The sequence below is a fragment of the Seriola aureovittata genome, chromosome 10, assembly GCF_021018895.1.
Source record: "Seriola aureovittata isolate HTS-2021-v1 ecotype China chromosome 10, ASM2101889v1, whole genome shotgun sequence".
Lineage (NCBI taxonomy): Eukaryota > Metazoa > Chordata > Actinopteri > Carangiformes > Carangidae > Seriola > Seriola aureovittata.
The window spans coordinates 14,392,786-14,416,459 of NC_079373.1; the positions used below are offsets into that span (position 1 = coordinate 14,392,786).

A 23,674-nucleotide genomic window follows, 5' to 3' on the forward strand; every position below is an offset into this window, starting at 1 on the left:
AGTGATTACTGTGTCGACTGTTGAAATAAAGCATTGTCTGTTATCTTTAAGTGTGGAGGAATTTGAACCTCTGATTAAACACATCAATGGACCCTTTTGTATTTGAAGAATAACGTATGTGACCCTGCTTGCAACCGTGAAAAATTATTCATGACCCTGGCCTCTGCAAACCTTGCAAGGAAAGTTAAAAATAAAGCACTGATAGCCTTCAGAAACAAAGAGAAGCTTGACGTCTTGAAAATAGCTGCATGGAAAGCGATACAGGCAAGAAACGTGGTGTTTGAAAACAAAAAAAGAGTAGCTGGATTTTTGACGTCAGAAAGCAACAGAACATTTCTACCAGAGGCCTCATCGAGAGCTCAGCTAATGCCGTCTGTGTCAAACGGGCTGCAGGAGCATCTTACAAAACGCTTGAACTGCCTTCTACAGTAGTTTTGAGGAGGCATGAGACGGCTGATCTGCTTGTCCCAAATTCTAATCAAAAAGCACAAGCTGTCTCACTCATAAATCTGCAAGAAAAAGACTGGTTAAGATATGTAAAGTTGGCGCAAGCTGCTACGCTCGCCTTGAGTGCTGCAGGAATGGCTGAGACAAAATGAACACAAGCGACAAATAGACATAACTGAATTAATTCAAACCTGCAGACGGAGAGGAATTTAAATTTTAATATGTATAAATATATATAAACGATATGACCCTCCTCTGAACTGTTTTAAAAAATGCATGACCCTACCGCGGGGCTGAAGTTAAACAAGGATGACCCTCCCCCAGATTCTTCAATATACCCCTTTTCATAAATTGCAAAAAGTCCCTAAGGCAAATATTTAACTGACATGGTCCAGACAGGTAGACTAGCTCATTTCTTGGCAGAGCAACTTTAACCTCAACTGAGTATGCCTTTCTAATACCTGGTGCTCTATATTGCAGCCATCCTTCACTCCACAAATAGCCTGATCTTAAGACAAGGTCTCTATAATGAACAGAGAGGAAATGTTTGCACTGGCCCGTGGACAATCCTACAGCCTGACGGAAATGAAGGGAAAACACTGCATAGATTCATGGGAGTTGTTCACTGGTGAAGAAATGCTCAATTTCAGAATGTTTGTGAGACTGGAAACCACCTACCTAGATCAAAGTCACATCTGCATTTACTGTACTCATATTGCACAAACACTGCTGCTATTAAAATTCAATTTAAATATAGCAAAAATCGCATTTAGAGCATCGCCTGCTTTATTCTTTTTCATAAAAAGTATGAAATAAAACATGATAGAAATTCAGGTTACCTTTCTGGCACTGGTTAGATGTCCAGCAGCGGTAGTCGTAGTTGTCATTGAACGACGTCCTCTGACAGAGAGGGTTATCCTCCATGATGCCTGGACAGACATTGTCACACTCCTTTGCCTTCTTATTTCCATTGATAACGTTGTTGAACCCAGCATCCATAATAAGAGACCAGTCCACTGAGTCCAGGTAGCAGAGCTCAGGGTTCTTCTCAATCCTCATGGCCCCCCGGGTGATGTTCCTCAGTTTGAACAGGCCGATGTCCTTCAGGCTGGTCATCTCGTAGATCACGAGGGCGTAGTTGTAGAAGAGATTGCGCCCGCGGATGACACTGAGGTTGGGGAAGAGAATGCTGAGGCTGTCCAGGCCCGACACGCGGAAGAGCAGCAGGTAGTCGGTGATGACGGTCAGCTTGGGGAAGGTGAGGGTGCGGAAGACCTCCTGGTGCATGTTGTTTGTCTTGTCGTTGATGAGGAGGATCTGCAGGTAGCCCTCCACCACCGTGCAGTTCTCCAGCCGCTTGAACTCACTGATCTCATTTCGGATGTCGATACTCGGACCACAAACTGGCACAGAGACAAAGAGAGACGACACGTAAAGAAACAAAGATGACAAAAAAAGCATGTACAATAGAGAGTATTACAGATTTTCTTTTGTATCATAAATGAATGTAACAGGAGTGTTTGGTGGGGAATACAGCAATGCTACGTATAGAATAGCATGTAGATTATTCTTGCCAAAAGATTTTAATTATAATAATCTTCCTGAAGCATATAATCCTGTTAGTCAAGATGGCGAGGCTGCTACTTTGCTGGCAACATGTCATACATACAAATAATACTGAGTTCTGAAAAAAAGACAAGAAAAAAAGAGTGTGTGCAGTGTTAGGACACCATGTTTCCACACTGAATAAAAGAAGTTGATGTTTGTTCTGAGTGTTCTCTCAGGGCAGGTATTTCTATTCTAACAAGGGAGAGAGATTATCATCAGGGTCATATGAGGTGAACACATTTTTAATAAAGAGGTGAATGGGGAAATCGATGTTCATTCAACATGTCGGTAAACCTTCTGTATACTTTGTATCAGACGTAAGCCCCGTGTTTCACAGTGAAAATGTTTTGTCTGTCACCTCAGATAACCCCAGTGTTCGAATAAGTTTGAATGAGCTGTTCCTCTGCCTCTGCGCTTGGAAAACAACACTTGAAACCACAGTGCCTGGAGCGTCCTCCGGCACACACGTACACGCACGAAGCATTAACAAGAAAGCCATTTATTATTGATGACAATCAACTCCCCTCTAATTGTGCCTATCAATTACTACACTAGGGAATTAACGGTAAACAATAATCCCATAATGCTATTGTGCTCTACTGCAGCCAGTGATTCCATAACCTTTTGTATTTGATGCATCTTCACAGACCTGACTGCCGCCCATCATGTTTCGAATGTTTTCGTTTTAAACTGGATGTTATTTAACACTATTAAAAAGGTGGATACTGTAACAATATTTAACTTAATATTTATTATAGTTCACATTTATACCACTTTAGTGGCAGACATTTGACGTTTGAACCATTGATCCATTACTTTTAGCATTTTATTATAACAATTTATTATTTTTTAACTATTTCAACCATCATCCATTACTATTAATTATCTATTTCAACCATTTCTCCATTACATGGATTTTTCATTATTTATCCATTACCTCTAGCTAACTATGTACTGTTAACCATTTATCCACAACTTATAGATATTTCACTGTTTATTCATTACTGTTTATGCATCATTTTTTAACAACCTACCATTCATCCACTGTGATTAGCTTTCAACCAACCATGACGTTTATTACTTTACCATCTTAACTATTACTTTAGCTATCTATTTGAACCATTTACCTATTACTTTTAACTAGTTCAACCATTTATCCAGCAACTGTTTAAACCTCCCTCCTAACTTATAACAAGTTTTCATGCACTCTCAATCATCACAATGTGTGTGTTCAGGTATTACAGCTGATTTAATATGTGGAGATATATATTAAATCAAATTTCATTTTTTTTTTAGAATCAGTTGAGCTACTCAACAATATTTCAACAGAGCTCCAAGCAACTGCTGAACCAACTGGGATACAAGCACCCCTGCCTGCGAATCACTGCTGTAATGTAACAGCCAACAAGCTGAAAACTTCTTCTGTAAAAGCAAAACGTAAAATCCTCTAAACTGCCTCAATGCATTGTATTAAATATTTATGAAACAATGAATGATTTATATAATAATAGAATTGGCAGATATTGCTACAAGCGGGTTGCATATTATTTTGAACCGACTAAAAGAAGGTTCAACAGTCAGCACAGGAAATGCCTTGACATATAAGCTCCTTGGTTAAACCTGTTATGTTCTTACAGAGGCTTAGGACGTCGTAGCAGTGAGCGACACTGTCATAGCGCCTGTCCAATGAGACAAACAGGCATGTTTTCAATAAGAGTCTGTGATCCTTGTCAAAACACTGTCTAACCACCACTCCTGGATAAAGCAAAGAACTAAACTGTTTCTAGTCCCAAAATAACCACTGTGCCATCAGATTGTCCTTCTTAAATAGGAAAATCACACCAAAAATGACAAATGCGATCTCTCCTTAGCATATGTTCAACCATAGGATGTGTATGTGTTCTCAAAGTGTCCCTGAGAGTAAATTAACTCCACTTCAGTAGAGACAAAAAAGGCCATGTTTGACGTTCTTTGTTCAAACTAGTCTGCCAAAAATAGAAGCCACATTGTTTATGGGGATGAATGGGCTATATTTGCTCCTGTTTCACTGCTCCAAAATTAGAACGGAAACCATTACTCCAGTAGAAAATAGTATTTGCTTTCTCCAATCAACACCAATGCCCCTGGGATCCACTTGTGAGCCATCGAGCTGCATGTCTTCTTTGTTTCATTGAGAATTTTCTTCCAGCTTCTCCAGCAGCCGGAGAGAGAGGGAGGAGGGGTGGAGCCACTCAAATACAAAGACTAATTTGTTTGTTAGTAAAGAGAAACTCTAGGCCCCACTTCCTGATGAGGGCATTAATAAAATCAGGGGGTGTCTGGCCAGAGAATGGAAGGGGGGGGGGGGCAAGAGATACTGTGGCGACGGAGAGATAAGGTTTCTGCCATGCATTCCTATCGGAAGCCATACTGCTGGTGTAAAACCGTGACAAACAGAAAACGCTAAATGCATGCAAATGCATTTTGGAGCATTGTAAATGCGAAGCAGATATTCCACTGCGTTTTATCACAAGCTGAAATTGATTTCTGCTCACACAATGCTGGAAAAGAAAGAAGAATCGAGAGAAAGGAATGGAGAATGAAAGGAAAAACCTCCTCTTTGTGATTCCCTTGTTCTACTCATTAGGCATGTTAAGTACCAGGAATTCCAATCATTTCCTTGGAAAAGGATTGAGTAGGATGTTGCCTCAAACTAAGCCCCCAGGCTTCTCTGATTCTTGCCAGTCTATCCATTTGTTGTGAAAATAACAATGCGTAAATAAGATTTAGATACCGAACGGTTTATTCACTATTACATAAAGAAGAAGTGAGAAAAAAAAAATTAAAGCACTGATAATAATGACCTCGGAGTAATGTGGACTTTCAAGAGCCAGTGTCCACAGAAAGGGATAAGCCTGCATACATGTGTCTGCGTCTCCCTCCTGTCTCTCTTTGCTCTTCACACTGCTGAATAAACACACATATCTACACAGCGTAATGGGATCCATCGGCTCATGTTTATAATTGATAAACCTTGCCCTCGCGCTCTGTTGAAATGTCATCACACAAACACATGTGCACACCTGCGCATGCATGCATGCGCGCGTGCGCACACACGCACGCACACACACACACACACACACACACACACACACACACACACACACACACACACACACACACACACACACACACACACACACACACACACACACACACAGTCAAACATGACCCTGTGTAAGTAAGTCAAAATTAAGCCATGGCTCATGGACACTGTTTTATCTTCACCTCACTTAAAATCAGATTTAGATTTGGTAAACACACCCTATATGTAAATAAACTTAATCTCAGTCCTAAAACTCTTGTGACCCCAGCTGACACTGAGTTGTCAATGTGTCATTTGCAGCAAGCAGGGCTGCAAATAACTGTCATTACCATTTTGGATTGATCAATGATTATGATATAAAAAGAAGAAACACGACAATTGATCTCAAAAGAGAAGGAGCTGGTAAATTAAAGGGTTGGTATCTTGCTGAAGAAATACCAATTAAAAATAATAATTAAGAGAGCTTAATGCATTGCATTATATTTAAAAACGATGCTATACTGTAAAGCTTTTTGGGACCACATTTGGGGAGAAATTAATCATTTGGAAGTATTTAAAATATGTGTATCTTGTATGAAAATGTGTGTATTGTACATAGGAGACCGTTAAAGTGTCACATATTGGGTTTGATGTAATTCTCCTAGGTACTGAGAAGTGATAATCATTTAATTCACAATACAGATGTCAACAAGTTGTTTTGTTTTTTTAATTAAATTCAATTGGGTTTTATAATTGGATTTTATATTTTCACTCTTTAAAAAAAAAAAAGGGAAGAATTGAATACAAGTGTCATATTTACAATTGGTATAAATATTCAGACATATTAAACAGTATTAGCATCTAAATTTTTCCACTAAGGTCCAGTTCTAGTGGGAGCAGTGAGGGAGCTGGTCACTGAGCAGTCATATCCCCTCACACCTGCCACATCAACTGGCCCTAATCCCCAGCATACTGGAAGTCATCTGACCAGCAGTCTAGTGGGCCACTTCCCCTCAGTGGTCCTTACTTCAAACACTGTGGCTCAGATATCACCTAAACCTTAAACAGTAACACTACACTCCCCACCATAACAACCCTCACACAAAGACACCCCCCCTTCTCTCTCTCCTAAAATAAGGAGAGAGGGCAGGAGGTAACACACTCGGTGTTTATATGCACACTATAACCTGATCACTTTAAAGATCAAACGTTACATTTTAATGTATGGGTCACAGTTATTAGTGTTTTCATTTTAACGATGATGAAATTGTAATCAAGCGCACATCAAGGTGTGAAACTACATCAACGTCCGCTTCGGACAAACTGACCTGCTGCTTTTTATGACCACTTACTGCTGTATCCTACACACCTGTCCTCTCTGATCACATGCGTGGACAACCAGCACCTCAGTTTTCAGCAACCATTAGAAATTCCTTACTACAACAAAAGTGATGCCTGATTGATTAACACGAAACGCTGAAAACGCCTCTCGCTAAGATTCTGCGACCTCCTCGGAGAATAATCTTTGGCTGATGAATTCTCTCCTCAGGACCGATCCACATTCACTTCTTGATGAACAGCTTTCAACTGATACAGTGAGTGCCATCCATTAGAAGAGCTAACATTTGCAATCATCTCGCAAATTGTACAATACTCCATGGGCCATTAAAACCGGCAGCCCGTGAAGATGTATGTGCGGTTGGCCAGAGACTGCATTTGAGCAAATCCAATGACGGGCCACTTGAAATAAAGTGTTTAATTAAGCATTGTAAACCTCAGCTGGCAGCCTGGAGGAGCTGTAGGACAGCATTTGACTGCACTCTCTCACAAACTAGCCCAGTGACACACTTTCACATCCTTACTGAGGGGCACGCCACTGACTCAGGCTGTCACGCTGAGTCCTGCTGCAGTGTGCACACACACACACACACACACACACACACACACACACACACACACACACACACACACACACACACACACAGAGAGAGGGAGAGAGAGAGAGAGATGCACAATAAACTCACATACATGCACACACACTCTCGTACACACATCATAGGGCTACGAACACTATGCTACACTTTCTCGCCAGGGGTGAGACATGGCATTCCTGCGTCCAGCCAAGCCAGGAGTGGGGGGGGGGGGGGCATGGTGGAGAGAGGAGGAGGGAGTGGGGGGGGGGGGGGGGGGGTATGTAACTGTGTAGCCCCCATCACAAGATGGAGTGGGGCACCTTGGAATAGAGTGACAGCAGTCATATCTAAGCCACTTGCCCTGTCACGACAAGGAGAGTTGTGCTGCAACATGCCATACCCCAAAGGGAAAGGTAGATGGGGTGCCTGTCAAACACAATGCTTGCTGACATTTGATTATTTATGCCGCCATTCAAGTTTTCCAGAGCAACATGTCCTTTCATAAATAACTGAGCAGGAAGACTGGTGTGCCCTCATGGAACGGGACAGAGGGTGCCTGTACTCACACAACCCCTGCACCGATGTTGTTGGTGACACATCTATTTATAACTCTAATAGTAGTGGCGCCAAGTGAAGTTAAGCGCATCGGTCTATACAGGAGACCGCTCCGTGTGAACAGCAAAAGCCAATAAAACAGTTCACAAACTCTCTACTCTTCCAATCAACAAAACCAAGTCTGTTACTCTTGCAAGTGTATTTTTGCACATTCTATTTCCAAACACCAAGTCTCTATCTCTCTCGCACTCTCTCTCTCCCTTTTAGAGACTTGTTTGCTGCATACTTGGAAGCCATGGAATGGAAAGTTTACTGTGGTGAGAGTTAAAAGGGAGCTTAATTACATTTTATTGGTGTGGACAGATTATCAAAACGAACAGAGCAGAAAAGTTTTCAACCCCTAATGGAGCTCTTGGATATCTGTGATTTTCCACTAAGTGATGATAGAAGCTGGAAATTCTGACCCTACACCGTCCAGTGAAGTAAACATCCTCCACAAGTGATAAACTGGTGAACCTCATCCTTCTCTTGATATTCACCACCAGACATTGTCTCTGAACTCTTTGTTGTGGATGGCCTCATGTATTATACACCAAAGAGCGTCAAGATCTGAAAGCAACCACTTGTCCCCCCCAGCCCCCAGCTGCGTTCACGGGTGTCTCACCAAGCTAAGATGGGTGCAAAGAAACGCACCCCCACATTGGCTGCGGTCGGACCACTGGTCAATGGGACTGAATTAAGTTTTTTTTTTTTTCTTCTATTTGAATGCAAATAGAGGTCAGTCTACATGTCTCCTTCCCATGTCAAGTTGTCTCCAGCATCCCACATATCCTCTCTGGAAAAGGGGAAATTAGTATAACAGAAGTGACGTAAACGGGCAAACACACACTTATACACAGAGAAATCAATCCACGCCACCCACATCACATGGACACACAATCACACACTGTGGGCTCAAGGTGGAGCGATGCACCTAGACACGGAAGTTTACTGACCAGCAGGTAAATGAGCAACTTCTGGTGTTTGACTTGTCAAATGAACACATGAAATCTCTTCAATCACCATTTTGACGTAGTATTAGAACGGAAGCGTCACATCTACTAACAGAAATGCAACCAAAGGCACAACTTTGAACTAAAACTCAGTTCTCTGCTTAAGTAAATCACCTTCTTGTCCCTGTTTAAACTAGGAAACTTCATATAACTTATCTGTATTTTCATTATGTATGTTAAATATTTATTTCACAAGCAAAAAAAAAAAAACAATTTGCTTAATCATCTCTTTAGTCCAGTTGCTGTTGGCATGAAGTTTTTCAAAGACAGATTAGCTGTCATCTTTGCCAACCATGGGTTTCAGAGAGTTTCCACTGAAAAGTCTCACATCACTGACAAGCAGTTACAGAAATTATTCTGATGGCTGTATGTAATATCTAATAGAGAGAGAAGAAACCCTGATTGATTCCCAGTGGTTCTATTCTAGCAGCTGCTGCTCTTTTATTTACAGTGAATTAGATAAGACTGGATCACTTGAGACGGGATGAGAAACTTTTAAATATGCTCTTTAAAACATTTATGAGCCCAATCTAAATTTTAAAACATAAAACAAAACATGATTATGCAGTAAATATTTTGAAAAGTGGAAAAAAAACTGTAGGGAATTCCCAGAGAAATTATTAATTCAAGCTTAATTTTGAGGTTGCTAATGTGTTTAAAACACTCAGAGAGAACACACAGAGGGAAAACAAAACTTTCAAATTTGGAAAACCACTCCTCAGTGGGGTTTTTTTTTGGTTTGTTTTGTTGTTGTTTTTTTTTTTTCCAAACAGGTTTATTGGTAATTATTCTAAAATGTTGTGGAGACAAAACTGAAAAGTTTTTAAATTTCTTCTACATCATTTTCTAATGTTTCATTGGTGTGAAAGATCATGGTGTGAACTCAGGTGGACCTGCATTTTTAGTTTTGCATTAATTAACAAACATAGCTGCATACAGATTATCATATGTAATTGGGACTAGGGAAAAAACATCTCCCACAATATATATTTTTTTTCATTATTTATAATAATAATCGACTGAAGTATATAATTTGCCTCCTGTTTGTGTTTTTTATTTATGACTGCCTGGTCTTTTAAGAATCTGAGGTTTATCTGATTTAGGTTGTTCATGCGCAGCGACGCCACACTACGAAATGCAAAATGGCCACATGGTCGTAGTAACCTTCAGCTCTGGTCCCTGGATTCATCATCTGCTCTCCGGATGTCTGCTGTGAAGATTGTGGCGACATGTGCCTTGTATCTTTCCCCATTTCTAAATAAACAGCACTGCTTCAGCAAACGAGGGGATAATGTTTAGAATAAAGTAGATTTCAGGTTAAGTGACGGCAGCTGGACCACATGGTCTTCTTCAGCTAATGTAAGTAACAGGCACACGTCGGTGTGCTATAAGCTATTCAGGTTTGTCCTATTGAATCACTAAGTCCTTATATAACAGGTATCCCCCTCATTTAAACAACAACAACAAATAAATACATTTTAAACATTTTAACATCATTCCCCACCAGTCGGCAAAAGGGCAGATTTACAAGAGGTTAAACTGAGCTACAAAAACACTTTCTGTGTTAAGGCCTTCCCCTATCCAACCAGTAAACTAAAAGAAAATATTACAATATATACTTACTCTCTCCATATGTGGACCACATGCAGATAGTGGATACAGACAGCATCAAACCCCAAAACAAGGTCGGGCTACCCATCGGTGAGTCAGATCTCATGTTCCTGGACATTATTTTCCCCTCAAAAAATAAAAAATAAAAAATAAAAAAAAAAGCCAGGGATGAAACAATAAGTTATACACACCAGCTTCTAAAAAAAAAAAGAGCCTTAATATGAAGAAAAGGGGGAAAAAATAAATGTGTCTGTAGCCCAAAAGGCTACTCTATGATAGCCTGTAAATGCGTGGTTGCTTGTCTACCAGGATTTTTTTAAACTAAATAAATGTGTATAAATTGTTATGAGTGGGAATTTCTTTGAAAAAAAAATACAAAAACAGTCTGCTATTTTTGCCAATCACTGGATACTTTGACGTCGGCTGGTATGGCACACATGCCAGTGATTTCACTGGATAAATGATGGTAATCCCCATCTTCAGTCTCCATCTCTTGAAAACAGCAGTGCGCGTACAGTGCGATCAGGCCTGGTAATAACAATGAAAATATCAGACTAAATGTTATTATTAGTAGCCTCCACCACCATAATAAATTAAACCAGTGTCACTCGCAAGAATCCCCCGTGTGAATGGCTGTGTATGAGGGGGGGAGGAGGAGGGGGGGGGGGGGCAGAAAACACGTCCAGATCCACAGGGGTGGTGGCTGGGAGGTTGAAAAATGAATGAAAAACCTTTTTTGCCTATGCCATTCAGCCAGCACAGGCTCACGAACCCCAACGCGCAGTCCTGGCCCACAGACAGAAGTCGTTTTTTAAACCAATTTTCCAGCTCCTCGGGTCGGACTTATCTCTGCCGTCAGTCGGGATTTGCAGCTGAAAGAAAATACCAGACTTGTGCCACGCAAGAGAATGGGTCTCCAGCTCTCCAGCTAGACGACCTCGGCTAGGGTGGGAGGGAGAATATGTCCAAGGAGTTGCCCTTTAAGCGTGTTTCTTGTTTTGCCTTTATCCTCACAAAAAAAAGGGAGAGAAAACTAAAACTCCTGGTGCGCGTATATCCAGAGGCTGAAATCCTACGGTTCGCCCTCGGTTAGAGCAGGCTGTGGGTCTCCGCTCCTCCGTGGAATCTCTGCTGTAAACAAGAGTCGGCTTCTCTCACACAGAAACACATAGTGCTACAGATAAGGTGGCCGGCGACAGGGCGGAAAACCCGGAGTGGATTCAGCCCCAGGGATTCTCAAAAACACACTACACCCCAAACAAGAACGACCCCCACCCCACCCCACCCCCACTGTGTGTGTCTGAAAGCTATGTTAGTATAGCTTTATTCCAAGTTATATAACCTACTGTCAATAGCAGAGGCAAACAAATTTGAATTTTGCCGGGATGGATCCCATGTCTGGAGCAGAGATGTTCTTTATATCATGTATCATTAGTTCCAATTGTTAGACTACTGACAATTTCTTAGTATTTGGGGGAAGAGACAGGGATGGCTGTAAAGTTGATCACAATTTTGTCTGTATCTCCTAACACAGTTAGTTACATTTATTAAATCAGTGGTTCTCAACATGACAGACGGGACTCCCCACAAGGGGTCACAAGATTACCTTGGGCCCAATTTGCAACATTAATTCTGACACATTTGGAAAGACTCGCAAATTTACATTTGAAATTTGTGACAATTAGTGACAGTCGATTATGAATCAAATGCCATGTTGTGATCTGTATGTAAATAAATGGCAAATGTGAAACTGGCCCCTAGTAGAAAATTAGAAACCTAAATTCTAATATGCATTGTCTTAAGTGATGTGGGGCCCCTAAGGCACCATGACTGTGAAGCAGTAACTGAAATGGTCAGATTGGGGTATACTTTGTAGGGCTTAACTAATACTGAGATCTTGTAGAAGGGGCTCTGTGTCAAAATGTAGTTGTCATAACATTCATATTTTAGTTTACATTACACAGCTCACAATCTTACACAGATCTGTGTTTTAATTAAAATATCCACCAATCACTGACAAACAGATCTGTGCATTACTGGTATTCTGTTTGGTTTCTGGGACTCCAGCTTTCCAAAAATCTTCTTAAGGTTTAAGCTTGAGAGGTTCCAGCTTGTGAGGACAGAGGTGTTTCACACAAAGATGGAGAGATGTTACACCCTGTTCTGCTGTAGGAAGTTATTGTTGAGGTAAAATATAACATTGTTGGTAAAATCCATGAATCCACGAAGTTTCTTCCAAGGCCGTTCAGTGTTGACTGAATAACTTTGTGTCTGAGAGGTAGGCTACATGATTACAGTGAATTTGGACTTGAATTGTTGTCCGCAGCATTTAGGCATTGTCTTTTCAAATGAGCTTGTTTAAGAAATTTTTATTTTGACAGAAATGTCAAAAATAAATAAATCAACAAGAAAAAAAATATTCAATAACAATTCAGTTTGAACGGAACTGTGATAGATTTTATGTTCATGTGAGACACAGATACCGAGTTCAGGAGGGAACAAAACATGGAACGATTGCTTTTAACGAATAAACATGATTGAAATAATTTTGCTGTTTATCTTCAGTTTACCTGGGGGGGGGGGGGGGGGGGGGGGGGGCATCAATCTGACCATCGTTGGATTTCTTTTGTAAAAGCAGGTGGTTGTAGATGATGAAAATGACTTTGTGTTCAACTGCTTATTTCATACTGTGTGTGTATGTGACTTGTATGTTTCTGGGCCGACTGTGCCTCTATTCTTCATGCAAAAGTAGCAAAGAGTTGACCTTTAATGTTTATTACTTCTAAAACTGTATATATATCTTGTTGCAAATCACTGACATCTTTGTCGGAAATAAAATCAGCTTGGACATGATCTCAGATTGGGACTTGTACAGTTGCAAAGGCAGAAAATGTAACATAATCTATAGGGATCATCATTCTTTTAATTTAATGGCAACAACAAATGGAAATCTATCATTATTTTAACTATAAAGTAACTATTACTACTAAATTTCTCCAGTATTTTGCAGAAGATAATAGCAACACTAAAAATCTATATTGCTCTAGAGTGAATAGAACTACGGTCAAACCTCCCATACCATGAAGTCTATTTTGTGCACTGGAGCTGTACCATAGGTTACACTCAACACCATCGTCACAGGCCCCGAGTAAAATCTGACATGGAGCTTTGTTCAAGAGGGGACCGGCAGCACTGCCTTTATCGTTCATTCATCCCATACATGCAGCAGAGACAGCGCAGTGTGCAATGGGCGTCGCTATTCATTCTGAAGCGCGTTTGATCCCGGATGCAGGTTCATAATGTCACTGTCAAAAATCACATCGTTGGCCATTTAGCGAGGGATGATAATCAGAAATTCCTTAATCTTTTCATTTCAGATGATTTTTAGCCTACGAAGTCGTGTTATCACATTATTTTTGAAACTCGCATAAATATTTATTGGAAAGTATTTTTCTCTCACCATTTTATAATAAAAACGACTTTCAAGTTTGTCATTATGAATTCAACATTTCCATCGGGATATTAAGTCGGTTTTATGATTCTGACATAAATAATCCATCATTCCTAAATTAGATAAATGACTTGGTGAGTTCAACGACCTTCTCTACACTAGTAAATATTAGTGAGTTTAAAATACACTTAAGAAATGTTGAGACGTTCGTTCCTCAAATGAGCCTAATTGCATTTTCAAATGTTACCAAAAAATATATCAGAAAAGCATTATATTAATTCAAACGAGTCCTGTTATTTGTTTACTCACATTTAATGCTTTTGAAGTTTAATTACTGAAATCTAATAAATATTAAGAGTGTAAATGCAGCGAATACGCGGTATTTTAGATATAATTTCTGTGGTGTAAATAAAACAATTACTTTCGTTCAAGTTGGTTTAGGTAATACTCACATTTGCGCTATAAAGTCATCGGTCAATGAGAACTGTGCTTGAAAGTCTTCTGGCATGTTGTTGAGGTGTAGTGAACATTCAAGCAAGTCCAAGAAACAGAACAGCATCTCCCCTCGTGGTTAAAAACGGACGCCAATTCAGTGGCGCCATTTTTCTTTTTTTTTCTTTTCTTTCTTTCTTTTTTTATTTTCACACAGCAGTTTTGTGGATTTTGTTTTTTTGTTTTTTTCCTTTTTCGTTTTTTTTTTTTGGGGGGGGGGTTACCACCTCGTGAGATTCACTCTGGTGACTGTTGAGGTTCTTTCAGTGATTCGGTGCCGCCCTCTGCTGCTGCAAATGCTGCACTGCAGTTATACTGTACAGTATGTTAAAATATTATTGAAGCATAAATTCATTTCATCAAGTGAACAAGGGCAAATACTTGTAAAGCAGCAAAAGCCGTGGCACTCTACTCATTTACAGTATGTAGCTAGTGCTCAGGTACCATCGTTCGTCTCTTTTCTCTCTCTTTCAAACACAAGCACAGAAAGACACAGATTCCATCAGATGCAAAGATCAGAGACATATATCTTTTTTTTAATGAACACTTGCAATCACAAAACATCTAAAAAATAATAATTCTATATGTAATTCTATATCTTGATGGTCTTTCAATTATGATCCCTTTAAAACATAAAATACTGGTGAACACTTATACCAACAGGCACCTCGTGCTAGAATATTTGGAACACTCAACTTCAATGTCTCAAGTATTGCACTTCCAATTGCACTCAAGATTTGTCCCCTGAATGCTTATTAAATACAAAGAGGAAAAACTATTAAACGTCTTAAACGTATGACAATGGTGAATGATCACACAAGTTAAATAACATTATCTGCGTATAGTTTAAATGACAAGGTTTGATTGGAGAATCTAAGAAAATGTTTGTTACCTATGATAAAGAACTAAGGAAAGCGGTTTATTTCAGGAGGATTACCACCATGGGAAAAGAAATTGAATCCTGACATTAAGATCAGAATTTTGAGGTCTTCATAATTAATCTTGTTCTGTTAAATAGAGACACCATTTTTGAGGTCTTCATAATTAATCCTGTTCTGTTAAATGGAGACACCATTTTTCGACTGCCTCAACATACTGCTGGTCAGAGTTTGGTGCACGTAAAGTATATATAAATCAGTATTAAACACGTGTAGTATACAGTACGTGTAAAATTGTGCATAAAGAGTCTGTGCAGAGAAGAGGGTTGGTATTTGCATAAAAAAGGTTTGGGTATACTTTAGCTGAGGCTGTATTGAATTTGAGCTTAGAATTTTGTATTAAGAATACTGTTCTTTTTCTCCCGAGGAGAAGGTACCTCATCTTCCTCTGCTTCTGTTTTGTCTTCAAAAACCCCCAGTAAATCCCAGGACTCAGGAATGAATTGGTGACAGAAGCCTAGGTCCACCAGCCAGGACACTGTAATAATACATATCACAGAAGAAAGCATGGCCAGAGTCCTGTAGGGAAAGTACTGTGTGATAACGCTGTTCTCCTCCCTCCAGCCGGGATACAGCAGAACAGGAGGGATCCCGAGCAATGGCTCCCCACTCAGCCCACGCAGCAGCAGCCCAACCACGTAGCCGCTAATAGCACCGTAGGTATTAGCATAGCGGAAGTGGAGCACACAGATGAGCTGTGGGAAGATCACGCAGTAGAGGAGGTCCCCGCTTACCAGCCAGAAAGCGAACACACTGTCGTCACCGAAGGCCAGGCCTGTTCCCGCCAGGCCCACAAGCAGCACGCTAACACGGATCACCCGCTGCAGCTCCCGTTCTGAGGCCTGCAGGAAGAGAGAGAGAAAAGGGACGATAAAAATTGAGTTTCTTTGCTTAATACTGAACTAAACACACACGCACACGCACACACACACTCATACACACACACACACCTGCTTCCTCAATGTTGTCTTGTAAATGTTTTGTGTAAACATGGATGCTGAGGACAGCAGCACAGAGTCCATGGAGGACATAACTGCTGCAGCCACAGAACCAATGCCTAACACTGAGACCCAGGTGGGTGTGAGGTAGCGCAGGGCCAGTGGCAGGATCTTCCCTGCCTCCCCTCGTTCATAAGGAGGGGGTAGACCATACGCTGTCTGGTTCCAGTCTTTGAGAAAAGGAGAGGAAGAGAGGAAAAGAGATAAAGAGGTAGAGATAGAGACAGACAGGTGCGAGAGGAAAAGAAATATTGGGAGGGGAAGAAGTGTTTTAAGATTATGCTTATGGTGTCAAACAAATTAAAATAAAAAATCAAGCACTGGGGAGAAGGAAGAAAAATGTCTGAAAATAGATATACATTATGCCCCACCATAATTAGTATGATATGCTAACAGTAACCAGTTATGCAAATGCTCACGGGAACTTTTCACACACACGTATGCAAATGCAACCCAGGTTATATCACCCCATGCCATTTATCATGGTAGTGGGTTCCAACTGTTAGAACATGCTGTCTAACTGAACCTACGAACGCACTGTATCTGAGGGTTTACATTCATGTGTACCTGCAGAGGCAGCCACTGCTCCGATGACCACAGAGGGGATTCCCATAATAAAAACTGTCCCAGCAGCAGCAAAACAGGTGACCTGGGCCTGAGCCGAGGAGGACGCGGAGAGGATCCTCTGGTATAGAGCTTGATAGGCCAGTCCCCCTAAAGCCTACAAGATACACATGCAGGCACAAAAAAGCACAGCTTAAAAATTCATGCAGTTCACAGCAGACGGTTTATCCGGTCAAACACAGATTTATCTAATTACATGAATAATAATGGGTGTATTATATTTGTCAGTATAATGTCTGAGTTCCCTTTAGCTGTTTCAGATTCAGGGTCCTGGTGTGGTTCATGCTGGCTCATTGTCACACTGTCATGGCTTACTGGGGCTCTTGAATAGAACAGAGCCATCATTGTTATTCGTAACACTTAACAGTAGTGTGAGTGTTATTCATAACACTCACACTACTGTGATAAGTCAAAATGTCTTTTGGGAAAAAGGTCTCTTAACTAGGGGCACCCCAGCTGGTTTAACTTCTGGTATTTACATTTACACATTTAATACCATGCCATTCATTTTCAGCATTACCTTGTACCTTACAGGTACAAAGACATCAGACAAAGTCACAGGGGTCATAACAAGTCATACGGTCAAATGCTGACTATGTTGTTGCACATAAACAACTCTGACAGACATGCTTTTTTAACATTTCGGTATTTTGTCCAGAATTTGCCATGACTGAACAGCTCCAATGATGAATTACAGGTTTTCCTGAGCTTATACTAGATATCCACTATGTGGTGCTTCAGTCACCTAACTCCATTACACACACTGATACAAAATAAAATTTTGAAATCTAACCAATAACAGCATCTCATCTGCCCATTTTCCTGCATCCGCCAGCTCCAGCTCTCCTGTCCATGAGTTGCCATTTGTTTGGTTGAGAAGGGCCATTTGAGGGTTCTCAGTGACTGCAGGACTGAGTAACAAAAAAGGAATACAGAGCCACTGAAACAGAGAAGAAAAAACAGCAATTATAGCATAACTGAGGACAAGCCATCAATTCATTACTTAAATTTCTTAATGAATGTATTTATCTATCTCAATGAAGTCCCATTATTTCTGTTGCCGTCCCTCCACCCTCCCTCTCTTCTCCACATTCCTCTGAGCATCCTCTGTTTCTCACCATGCTGAAAAAGATGAAGGAAAGCTGGATGATATCAGTATATGCAACGGAGTAGAGACCCCCTAGGAATGTATAGATGATGGAGACAGCCGCTGAGATAATGATGGAGAGGGCGGACGACAACCCAAGAATTATGCTCATCGTTCCTCCTGGATATTACACAGAAAACTCAATCAGAGATCAAAAATGTAATGTGATGATTTCATGTTAAATTTTGCCAAATAAAGCCACAAAGACTTGTGTGAAAAGTGTTACTTACCTAGAGCAGCAAGGATGCAGGCAACCCACAAAATATCACTGACCAACGCAGGAAGCAGTAGTGTTGCAGTGAACATGTTGCCATAGCGATGCTGAAAAGGGTCCAACATGGTCACGTAGCGCTTTGACCTCATTGGTTTCGCGAAAAACAACCCTCCTTCAGATACAGAGTAAACAAAAAATAAATAAAACAACTGCTCTATCATAAAAAATCATCTAAAGCTTAAGATGAAACAGTTAATCAATTAATTAATTTGTCAAAAGAGTTTGAAAAAGACAACAAACAACAACAAACAGCAACAGTTTTAATTCATAAATTTTATTATAATTTAAAAATGAACTTTTTTAAGCAAGGGCAGCAACAATTCACTGGTTGCAGATTCACAGTTTTTCTTAATCCTCTGTGATACAAAACTGAATCTCTCTTATAATGCACATACACTTCTTAGTTCAGTAAAATTGTATGTTGTTTTTAGGAGATGTGCTTGTTTTTTATTGCCAGATGTTAGCTTAGTGTACATTGTATACCATTCACTGGCTAGAAGAAATCACAGTCATGGTTATATTATCTGATGCTTTATATTTTCTGCTGCTAACCTGAACGAGTGCAATACAAGTGCAGTAACTTGCACGTGCATCCTAACATTTCTCTCTTTTACATGCCAAACACACTTCCTCAAACATAACTTTGAGGAAAATGTATTCAATAATGAAAAACACTTTGGAACAATACTTCTGTGGAAACTTTCATTAGTCTTGTAGATTCACATACAGTTCTGTGCTACAGTTGGGTGCAACAACAGGAAACAAAACTGTGGCTTCTTTCTTCAGTAATAAAATGATTTTAATGGACTATATTTTGCATATAATTTGTGAAACTTTGTTTATTCCAATATGGGAAGAATCTAAAGTAGCTCTTGCTTGACACACATCCATTTCAACTGGGTCTCATCTTTGGGTGTAGCCTGTATCTTGTCCAGTGCATGCTGGGATAAGTGAAAAGCCACAACACCACTATAGAAAGGTAAGCAGGTAAATAGCATGAAAGGATAAAATCCTGTGCTTTGCTTTAGGTGTACTTCTGCTGAATGCAGAATCACCATGGCTGCTGTATCTCCGTAAAAAAAAATTGCTACATCATAGGTCAAACATGAGCTGACATGTGCTTTATCAGATCTTTTTTGTGACGGATCTTCAGATAAGTCTGAAGTCTTGAGCAGCATTGTGTGCAGTTGCGGTATTAGTCTTCAAACATATTCAAAACTAAACTCAGCTCTCAGTTCTGTTTTTACTGTCTCTTTGGTTATCTGCACATGCTTTCTGTCTGCCATGATTCTTTCATTTCAGTTGTCATTTGAGGTTGCCTCAAAGACACGTCACTGCCTCAAAGTTCCGTGTGTGTGGGAACCGTGGTCATCAGATGTGTTGAGACAATGTGCATTTCTGATGAACTAATAAGAGTGTATGCCTCGTAAATTTTTTATACACAACTAATGGTAACGTTTTGACTAAACTATTGTTGAAGAGCCAAAAACTATGACACACCCACACACTCAAAAGCACATGTGTATGTGTCACATCCTGTGACACTTGAGTATGCACGGCTGAAAATACAACACCAGGGTGCTACTACTTACCCAAAACAAGAAGATAAAATGTCAGATAGATTTTTTGGAGGAGTATACTAATCATGTTTGTCATTTGTAAGTTTATGTAATAACGATGACCTCTTCCTCTGTTATATGCCATTATGCTGAGGTTTCATTTGTTTCTGTTACTTACCCAGAAGAAAATTGATAAGATAGGCAGGAGGCCCCATTGCCCAAATGAGACCTTGAGAAGGAGAATAAACAGCTTCAGCAGTTCCCATAATATAGCCTCCGCCAACCCATGTTGCTGAAAGGGAGGCAAAGACAACAAGTGAAGACTGGAGTAAGAAAACAGACAGAAAGGAGCTTAGGATACACACATTAAGGACCACATGTCAACCACTGATACATGACAGACATGAAAAGAAAGCTTCTACCTGTCATGGTGAAAACCCCAACCAGGACACTGATGTTGCGGCCACCAACAATGGTAACTTCACTCTTGCTTCCAGCACATGTCTTCTCCACTTTCTTGGATTTTCGAGATGCCCAGATCCCAATTACCAGGATGACAAGATAAAAAACCACAACGGCCACCAGTCCAGGGACATCCACTGCCATGATTGTCTGGTTACACAATGCACAGTCCATCAATTGCACTGACAGACAGTGTGTCATATAAAACACAATAAGTGCACAAATTTAAAAACAAAAAAGCAGCTGTTGCAAGTTTAACATGAGTCAGAGGTTTAACAATGGGGCTGTGCCACAACCCCCAATGAGAGTTACTGCCATTGTCTTTCGTCATCTCCAGGAAGCACCACGTCATTAGGGCGATAAGACCTTTTGAGGCAACTAGTCTGAACTTGACTTTCACAGGCTGTAAATAGGCACTGACAAGGCATCTCCCACCCATCCGCTATACAGTACACATATATTGTAGTACAATCACTGCCAGTATAACTTTCTCTAGGATGCCAAACAAGTGTCAGCAAAGCCTTAATGTACTCTGGCTCTCATTTGTAAAAAACAGGGCGGTATCATAACCTTTTACATTTAAACTAACATTAACAGAATAAGCACTTAACTTCTGGGAGCAATCCCGACTGAATAAGACTGTCATATCAGGGATGTAAAACCTCATGTGGAAGAGTAATCCAAAGTGATAACCTCCGTTATCTTGCCTGAGAATATAAGCCTGAGACCCACAACACACAAATAGCTGATCAACAGGGGGTATCACCCAGGGATGCTCCACATAGATAAAAAGCATGTAGCCAGGCAACCTTTGAGGACCCTGATCTCATGTCCTCAGTGTTTTTTCAAGGAATTTGTGCTTTAGCAACCCGCAGGGAGTTTGGATTTTTCACTTTAAACCGCACACGTTTCTTAAGGCTGGTTCAAGTATTTTTAGATCCAGTATTTTTCCACCTGAATCAGTTTTTCTCCACCAGAGCTGTTTTCCTAGCACTGTGGCTTTCAAACTGTTTTTAAAACTTCATGTTGGGAAATAGACTTATTTCAAATTGTTTATTTTAAATTATGGGTCTTCAATTTCCTTGTAAATTCATTGGCAGTTTCCTGGAAAGAGCGATGTAATCTAGCACTAATTGTAGGGAATAAAGCTCTGAGACATTTTAGTTTGAGTTCACCAGTTGTTTATTTCCAGAAGAATTTCCTTGAAAGAACTACTTGTTCTTGTAGACTTGTAGAAAACATTGCTGAGCAGTTAACTGTGAAAAATCTAGATAGTTTGAAATGTTATCAGCAAAGTCAGTTAGTTGCAATTCTATTTACCTTGCTTAAATCTTTCACTCCCATTGCATCCTCTTAAATTAGTGAGTTAAACTGTAATGCGTTATATGCTCTCTCTTTATAAACAATAGTTGGTCTAATATTTAATTTTATTTGAGAGAGTGTACAAACACCATAAGGGTTTGTCATTATAAAATATGCTCAAGAGCTTCTGCAATGGTATAATCTGTACCAATCTCAGTAAAACCCCTCATTAAACCTGTCATAATTTATTGATCCTAGTTTCTCCCCCTGAGTTACACTAAGCTATTGAGATGTATTTTCTAACATTTTGGTAGATTTAACACCAGTTAAATCAGGGTGCTTTCACTGCAGTGGGCCAAATAAATGGTTATTTAGATACAACAATGTTAGAAATAATCTTGTATAAAGTAATTCTATGGATATTTAAAGTAGAACATTAAACATATACCACTTTGAGTATCTGAGGTAAAAGTATTATTATACAGGCAGAAATTAAAACCACTTTCACTTATACCACACAAATATTGGATCATTACCTATGTATTATTGTGTACGTGCCGTTTGATTACTGAATTGTTCAGGGGTGGAGCTATTTTACTTGATATCCTTTTCAGTGTATGGCGGAAAAGAATAACACATTAGATTTCATAAGATTAACATGTTTTGTATGTAACATTAGCGATATAGCTATAGTTGTTAAATAAATTTAGCGGATTAAAAAAAAAGTTCTGTATTTCCTCTATAAATGTAGTAGACTATCCGTAAAAAAAAGTAAATACTCGAATAAATTAGAAATAGCCAACGATTAAGTTACTGTATGCAGACTACATTCCACCACTGATTAAGACCACACTGAACATATTGCCTTAGGCAGTTTTCTCCCTCAATGTGCAGAGATAGAACAGGTTACGAGTCTTTAAATATTTCCGTATCTGCGAAAAACGGACTTTAGGATTGCGGTCTAGCGTTAATTCCTCTATCACAACAAATTAACGCGTAAATGCCTTAAAATTAACCCAAAACAACCACAAAATCTTGAGGAAGTCTTCACATACGAATTTCTCCATCATCTGGGCACGAGGACTATCAAACATAGGTCATTTATACAACATCTCCTCTCATAAATAACGTTAGCCTGTAACAATGAATACATTAACGATTAGAAGGGGAGACGCCACAGATTCTTCAAAACAGGAAATTATCAGTAGCTACGGATAATTTGTTATCGATATGGTTATAAATATGTTCAATATTGGTTTTATCCGGTGCAGACAGGTTCAGATGTCTGCGCCTGTTCTCACAGTCAGGATGAAATTAGCAGGCAGGTGCGTGCTAGACCCCGGTAGTAGCCCGCATTTAGCTAACGTTATGTTTTAACCACTATAAATGGTTAAAATTACCCAAGTATAAACATAATAAAATGAATTGAATGAATCCAATTCAAATAATTTTAATGATACAGAGACCATGATGTGTTATTCAGCCTGCCGACAACAAAAGATTAAAGATGAGATTATAATTGTATTCCAGTGCAGTGGCTAGTGTATTTGTACCTTTGAGGAGAGCCGACGTCCTTTCTCCGATACATCTGCCGCCTCCGGTGAGGTACTGACTCGCTGGTCACTTCTTCCCTATTGTTGTCTCCCTCTGAAACGTGACTCCCCGAGTCGCGTTCAACGCTGTCAAAACGTACAGAAACGTTTTTACACAGCAGCGACTATGTATTGGACGTGTTCTTGCAAGCAGTTTGTAGCTCCTGCTACATTCAATATTTAGATGGCACGTACCCCGGAAAGGGAGCTGAAAGTGCGACAGATTTTAAATTCTGTTGTGAAACGTTGCAAACCGGTGCAGTTGAAACGTTTTCACTTGAACGCCTCCTGAACAGGAGGCCGTGATAAAAGAGAAACCATCACTCCAGTGTGCGTTATCTATGATAGAGAATACAGTGTGTGAGTGTGTGTGTGGGTGTGTGTATGTGTGTGTGTGTCTCTCTCTCTCTCTCTCTGTGTGTGTGTGTGTGTGTGTTTGTAAATTGTACTTACGTGATTATGTTTTAGCCCGTGACAGGGCAAACACACGTGGTCATCACCACCAAAACACCGTCATATCCACTTTACCCCCTATACTATGCTTAGATGTTTTTCACTGTTGACACATGATGCCCGAAAGGTAAC

General features: G+C 40.0%; 2 protein-coding genes across 2 annotated transcripts in view; both read right to left on the reverse strand.

Moving 5' to 3' along the window:
- Window positions 1–11,392, reverse strand: part of igf1ra (insulin-like growth factor 1a receptor) — an 80,115-nt gene extending 68,723 nt beyond the window's left edge. The window contains exons 1-2 of the mRNA XM_056386711.1: window positions 10,263–11,392; window positions 1,287–1,850 (exon numbers count right to left, since the gene is read on the reverse strand). Coding sequence (XP_056242686.1) covers window positions 1,287–1,850; window positions 10,263–10,368 — 670 coding nt within the window. The 5' untranslated portion in view covers window positions 10,369–11,392. The remainder of the gene's footprint in view (window positions 1–1,286; window positions 1,851–10,262) is intronic.
- Window positions 11,393–14,708: 3,316 nt separating this feature from the next.
- LOC130176877 (high affinity choline transporter 1-like) lies at window positions 14,709–23,428 on the reverse strand. The gene is made up of 9 exons (XM_056388277.1): window positions 23,051–23,428; window positions 20,156–20,345; window positions 19,912–20,025; window positions 18,131–18,286; window positions 17,872–18,020; window positions 17,547–17,693; window positions 16,697–16,850; window positions 16,082–16,299; window positions 14,709–15,973 (listed from the first exon to the last, which is right to left on the reverse strand). The coding sequence occupies exons 2-9, from the start codon at window positions 20,337–20,339 to the stop codon at window positions 15,458–15,460; spliced, it is 1,638 nt and encodes a 545-aa protein (XP_056244252.1). The 5' UTR covers window positions 20,340–20,345; window positions 23,051–23,428; the 3' UTR covers window positions 14,709–15,457.
- Window positions 23,429–23,674: the final 246 nt, after the last annotated feature.

Coding starts and splice junctions, on each gene's coding strand:
- LOC130176877 (XM_056388277.1), bottom strand. CDS start 20,339: ATGGCAGTGGATGTCCCTGGACTGGTGGCCGTTGTGGTTTTTTATCTT. Junction 20,026..20,155: donor TGGGGTTTTCACCATGACAG/GTAGAAGCTTTC, acceptor CCTCCCTTTCAG/CAACATGGGTTGGCGGAGGC. Junction 17,694..17,871: donor CCTTCATCTTTTTCAGCATG/GTGAGAAACAGA, acceptor TCTCTGTTTCAG/TGGCTCTGTATTCCTTTTTT.